At 38.7% G+C, this 6,567-nt stretch overlaps 1 protein-coding gene across 1 annotated transcript in view; it reads left to right on the plus strand.

The window, feature by feature from the left end:
* The window catches only part of LOC114612323 (calcium-binding mitochondrial carrier protein SCaMC-1-like), a 45,684-nt gene that overhangs the window by 38,107 nt on the left and 1,010 nt on the right, over nucleotides 1–6,567 (plus strand). Inside the window, 3 exon segments of the mRNA XM_028757281.1 lie at nucleotides 1,573–1,680; nucleotides 2,532–2,699; nucleotides 3,318–3,465. Of these exon segments, the coding sequence (XP_028613114.1) occupies nucleotides 1,573–1,680; nucleotides 2,532–2,699; nucleotides 3,318–3,465 (424 nt within the window).

Consider the following 6,567-nt stretch of genomic DNA (forward strand, 5'->3'; position numbering starts at 1 on the left):
ATTTTTCCATATATATATATATATATATATATATATATATATATATATATATACACACACACACACACACACACACACACACACACACATATATATATATATGCATGCATTGAAGATACTGTTTTGTCTTGTGTCTTTGGCTTAGATTAAGTGTGATGCTGGCCTCCTAGTAGGAGTGTTCTTTTCATTCTTAAAAAAGTTGAGAGTGACATCAGTTCTATAAACTAAAGCAATCTGACCATTGATTTCCTTTTGTTTGGAGATTTTTGGTTGGTGATCCTGTCTCCTTATTTGTTATTGGTCTGTTCAGGCTTTCTTTTTCTTCTTAATGAAGGCAGTGATTATTTGGGGGGGGGAAAGGTTATGCAGGTTATTGGCATATAGCTCTTCATACGAGGCTCTGATAATCATGTTTACTTCTCTAATACAACTGCAACATCCCCTTTTCATTTTTTAATTTTAATTTTTAAAAGACTTTTACCCCCCCTTCCCATTTTTTTAAAAAACTGAGATGCAGTCTTGCTATGTTTTGAGGCTGCCTCAATACCTCAGCAGCTGGGGCTATCAGCACACCCCATGGTATTTAACTACATGGCTCCTTTTACTGATCTTTAAGCAACTTTGTCATGTGCCCCCTTTTTATAGACAGTATGTAGATCTTCTAAATCTTTCTGCTCTGCTCAGACCCTACCCTCTGCCCCAGTTCTTATGGTATATCTGGCTAAAAGTGGCCAACACGTGCTGCAGCCTGAATGCTTTACTGCTTTGAAATTTTTCCTGCCAAATAAACCATTCTGTCACCTTTAAAATCCCAGGGCACAAACAACATGCATCCTAAGGTTGTTACATATGTATGCATGTTTTGCCTGCAAGCATGTATGTGTACTCTGTGTATGTGCCTACTGCCTGCAGAGGTCAGAAGAGAGTGTGCAGATCCCCTGGAAACAGAGTTGAGAATGGTTGTAGGCCTCCAAGTAGGTGCTGGGATCTGAACCCAGGTCCTCTTCAAGAACAGCAAATGCTCTTAATCACTGAACCACCTCTTCATTCCTTTTATATTGAATTCTCTTTACACCCTAATTCTTTCATACAGTTAACAAGGGTTGCCCGTAGGTTAGTACCCAGTAGAATCCCCATAAGCCTTACTGTCTTGATACTCTACATATTCCGAGTAACGAAGAGCCTGTCACTTTAAGTTTATAGCTATCTATCATCAATCACGTTGCCTTTCATGTGTAAAGCAGGATGCTATACAGAGATCAAAATACAACTTTTGTTTATATTATTTGCATGCTCCTTATGATAATGTAACAGATCCAAGAATAGTCTTAAGTAATTTAACATTGCTATTAAATTATTCCACAGGAAAAAAAAATAAAGAAGTGGGATAGAAATCTTTTAATCATTTATTACATAGAAACTAAAATTTAGTATTATACTAGGTTGTGCTAATTTTAGGCACCTGATATAAATTTTAGTACTATATAATTTTGTGCTATTAGTTAATGTTATAAAACTTGAAAGGCATATATTTCAGTAATATTATACATTTCAATATTTTTATTTATACAGTATAAGAAACTTCTTAGTTTTGATGATGCGCATTTAGGGGTTCTTCAAAGATTTATAGCTGGTTCCATGGCTGGTGTAACATCCCAAACCTGTGTTTATCCCATGGAGGTATGTATTATAATGTTTTAATTAAAATCATGCTACTAAGGCAACTAACAATCAGAAATGATTTCTAGATCACTATAACAACTTTGCAAAGATTTTAACCTTGTATAAAGTGTCAATCTCAATAAACTTTATTGTTGTTTTAGACAAATGATATTGTAGATAGACCAAGACAATACAGTTATTTATTTAGTCACTTGTTAGGCAAATATGGATTGTATGCATACAAAGTTTAAGGTACTTTGCTAGGTACCATGTGGGATCCAAGGGAGACTCAGAAGGAGATTTTGGTCACCATGTATTCCATGATCTAGAAGGGAAAATAAAAAAATCTACAACGATATTAATGATCCAAATTTTTTTAAAAAAGGTCTAAAAGATAGCTCAATATATAGTGCTGTGGAAACTCAAAAGGGAACATTTATTTATTTCTAGTTAAGAACTCCATGAAAGATATGAATAGAGTGTATCATCATGGTGTAGGCTTTGAACACGAGGGATTATGAACAAAGGCATTTTAGGGGAAAATAACCAGTCAAACAAGTGTAGTTTAATAAGTAGACATTTAATTTAAGAGTGTTTTGTGTGTTTTTATTGTTGTCGTTTGTGGGGTATTTTTTTTTGAGACAGTCTTACTCTGTAGCCCATGTTGGCCTGGACGTCACTATCCAGCCCAGGCTGACATAGTGCTTGTAGGAATCCCCTTGCCTGGTTTTCCAGGTGTAAGCAAGCCACCGGGAATTCTATGATTTCTAAAAAAGAATTATAACCGTGGTAGATATAGCAGACCTAGACTGGGACATGAGTTAGGCAAATCTAATCAATATGTTTTTATCACATTCGTTCACACCTAGGTGATAAAGATCAGACTGAATTTAGGTAAAACTGGAGAGTATTCTGGCATTATTGATTGTGGCAGGAAACTTCTGAAGAGAGAGGGTATTCAGGCCTTCAGCAAAGGTTATGTTCCCAACCTGTTGGGCATCATACCATATGCAGGCTTAGATCTTACCATCTTTGAGGTGAGTTCATTCTCAAAAGTCCACATTATGCATTATATTTGAAAAGGGGGCACAATATTTCTATTGTGAAATATAGATACGGCTTTGATAGAATAGCTTCTGATCAAGAATCAAATTGAGTATTTTTATTTGCCTTTCACTTAGACATCTGGTAATCTAGTAACTTTTTGTTTTTTGTTTTTGTTTTTTTAAAAACTCACTTCTTGACTACGATGATTATAGATATAACTTCTCATAAAATAGTAGTTTTCAGCCCTGGATATGGATCAGAATCACCTACGTGTATATCTTTAAAGGAATAGACTCCCTTAGCCACACCCTGAGGTGCTCTGATGGTGTGGTGTTATCAGTTAAGATCATGGCATTTCATGGTCATGACCGTGTTATCTGTCTCAGGACAGATTTGATGTTGGCATAAAAATGGTATTGAGCTAATTCCTGTGAGACCATTCAGAGTTTTTGCTCTGGTCTTTAAACCCAAAACAATACAAGGAAAACAAAAAGCAAAGCCAGGCAAAGAGAACATAAGATAAACCTACAAACACAGACTGTGAACTCAGGGACTAAACTTTATTCTACTTACTGTTGCAAGATCAAAGGTCCTTTCTTCTCTACCAGCTTCTGAAGAATTACTGGCTAGAACACTATGCAGGAAACTCCGTGAATCCTGGGATAACAATTGTGCTGGGTTGTAGCACACTGTCACACACTGTCGGCCAGTTAGCCAGTTTCCCACTGAACCTTCTTAGAACTCGAATGCAGGCTGGTGAGTTTATTATTATTATTTTAGTTTAATGAAGTCATCACTGAGGTAAGAAATATGTTTTAAATAAATATGAATTGATAGTTTTAAAGGCAGAAGACTCATACAATTGAAAACTGAAGAAGCTAACCAATTTAAAGCACTTTTAAGGATTTATTATTTTATTTTATTTTATTTTATGTGTATGAAGGGGTTGCTTGTATGTATCTACATGTAATACATACAAGCAGTGCCTGAAGTGCCCAGAAGAGGGCAGTAGATCCCCAGAAACTGCAGTTATAGATGGTCATGTGCCTCCACATGGGTGCTGGGAACTGAACCTGGATCCTCTGAAAGAGCAATAAGTTCTCTTAACCACTGAGCCATCTCTCTTGGAAGTTTTCGTAAGTTTCAGTTTTCTTTTTCTTCCAAAGTTCTGTCTGGGGTCTTCCACATTTGCTTCAGTTATCTCTTTAAGGAGATTTTAACTAGGAAGGGTCATGTAGAACAGTAGAAAAAATTTGTCTTCTTTAAATCAAATCAACAGCTAATCTACACCATCCTTGGTTTTGCAGTCATTGCAGTAAGCTGCTTTGGGAACTTTGTTCTTCAGTCTGTTCAGGGAGGTGATAGCAAACACTGTGTTTTGTTTATCTGGGTGAAATGTTAGGAATTTAAATTTTAACTTTTTTTTTTTTAAAAATCACTTTTCAACAATGAAAAAAGCAGCACAATGCTATTTTCTTCCCGAGTAAATCAAGGGTCTCACGGTGGGTAATATACTTTTACTCTCTCCCTCTCTTCCTCAATTAGGCTTTGGGTTTAATTTATATTACACTTGAGATGGAGAATTTCTCTCTCCACTATCATTCATAACTTCTATTAAACTACCCTTCAGTCTTACTTCCAATGCCTCTGTAAAGTCGCTCATGAAAGACTTGTAAGCTATTCCAAGGAACTTTCTGTAGAGAGGGAAATCATTTATATCTGTTCTGCCTGGTATAGTAGCCACACATATCAGGCACTTGAAATGTACTAGTATTACTGAGGAGTGAAAATTTAATTTAATTTAAATTAAATTTAAATAGCCATGTGTATAGTCACTACATGCAGTGGTTTGAATAAAACATACATCATAGACCCATAGGAAATGGCACTATTAGGAAGTGTGGCTTGATTGGAGTAGGTGTGGCTTTGTTGGAGTAGGTGTGGCTTTGTTGGAGTAGGTGTGGCTTTGTTGGAGGAAGTGTATAACAAGTGGATGGGCTTTGAGTTCTCAGAAGTGCATGCCAGGTTTAGTAGATCACAGTCGCTTCCCACTGCCTGCAGACCCAGATGTAGAACTGCTCCTTCTCCAGCACTATGTTTGCTTGCATCTACCATGCTTTCCATCATGACCATAATAGACTAAATCTATGAAATATAAGACAGCTCTAATTGTTTTTCTTCTTAAGAGTTTCTGTGGTTGTGCTGTCTCACAGTGATAGAAATCCTAAGAAAGAAGTTGGTACTAGGAGTGGGGTATTGCTGTGATAGGCCCGCTTTTGTTTGGAGCAATTTGTACTTTATTTATTTATTTATTTATTTCACTCCAGATTTTATTCCCCTCCACCTGTCCACCCTCCAACTGTTCCAGGTTCCATACCTCCAACTCACACCCTGTCTCCATGAGGCTGTCTCCATGCCCTACCTCCCACCCCACCTGACCTCTAAGCTCCCTGGGGCCTCCAGTGTATTGAGGGTTAGGTGCATCATCTCTGATTGAACACAGACCCAGCAGTCCTCTGCTGTATATGTGTTGGAAGCCTCATATCAGCTGGTGTATGCTGCCATTTCGGTGGTCTAGTGTTTGAGAGATCTCAGGGATTTAGGTAGGAATGTGATTTGAGAAGCGGTTGAACACTTTAAATGGGCCTTAATGGGCCATACTAGCAGGAACATGGAAACCAGTGGCGCTGAGGTTGATTTAAACCATGGGAGCCTGGCTCAAGAGGTTTCAGAGAAGAATGTTAGTATGTGGCCTAAAGACTATTGTGATATTTTGGTGAAGAATGTGGCTGCTTTTTGCCCTTGTCTAAAAAAAAAAAAAAAAGAAAAAGAAAAAAAAAGAAAAAAAAAGAAAGGAAAAAAAAAGAAAAAATTTGCCTGAGGCTAAATAGAAGAGTTTTGGGTTAACTGCATTTGCAGAGGGAGACTTCAAAATAGTCAATGTCTATATGTGGGCTATGTCATATGGCCATTAGTGGCCACACTTATGCAAATCTATAATGAAAAGGAGCAGACTGAACAAGGAAAGGTACAAAAATGTACAATTTGAGGAGAAAGGGGGCATCAAGAAGTGGAATGGAGCTAAGTCCTGTGTTCAAGGAGATAAACAGATTAAAGAAAATTCTGATGTTTAATGGAAAAGAAGCAGTGGTGAGTTCAGAGCAAGAGCCTACCAAGCTAAGCTTTCAATCGTGAAAAGGAATTAAAAGAACATCTTAGAGCTAGATGTGGTGTTGCAATGCCTTTAGTCTCAGTACTCTAGAGGCAGGGACTGGCAGATCTCTTGAGTTTGAGGTCAGCCTAGTCTACAGATTGAGTTTCAGGACAGCCAAGCTTAGGTAGTGAAGGAAACCATTGAAAACACAAAGCTGGTGAAGACAGAATTGAACAAGGAGGCCATGTTGCAGCCCCAGCAAGCAGCAGAACTTGGCAGCTTTGGCCATGTGGTTCTGTCTTTAGAGTCAAGGATAGAAGAAAGGGGTCATGGAATCTTCCTCTGAGACTAAGGAAAACAAACCACTGAGTCCAGGCATGTATCAGGCATGTTCCTACATGTTCCTCCCAGAGAGGCCATTGTGTGAAGCTGTGACGGTGAAGCCTGGATTGCCTTGGAGACTCCACGATGTTGGAGAAGCCAGGGCGGTGGGATATCTGCTGAGGAAGCTGCTAATGGGGAGTGGACCCAGCCCAGGAGAAGGGGTGTGCTGCAGACACTGTACATGGGAGGAGCTGGACCCAGGAGAAGGGGTGTGCTGCAGACACTGTACATGGAGGAGCTGGACCCAAGAGAAGGGGTGTGCTGGAGACACTATACATGGAGGAGCTGGACCCAGGAGAAGGGGTGTGCTGCAGACACTG

Source organism: Grammomys surdaster, unplaced genomic scaffold, assembly GCF_004785775.1.
Source record: "Grammomys surdaster isolate TR1022 unplaced genomic scaffold, NIH_TR_1.0 126158, whole genome shotgun sequence".
NCBI lineage: Eukaryota > Metazoa > Chordata > Mammalia > Rodentia > Muridae > Grammomys > Grammomys surdaster.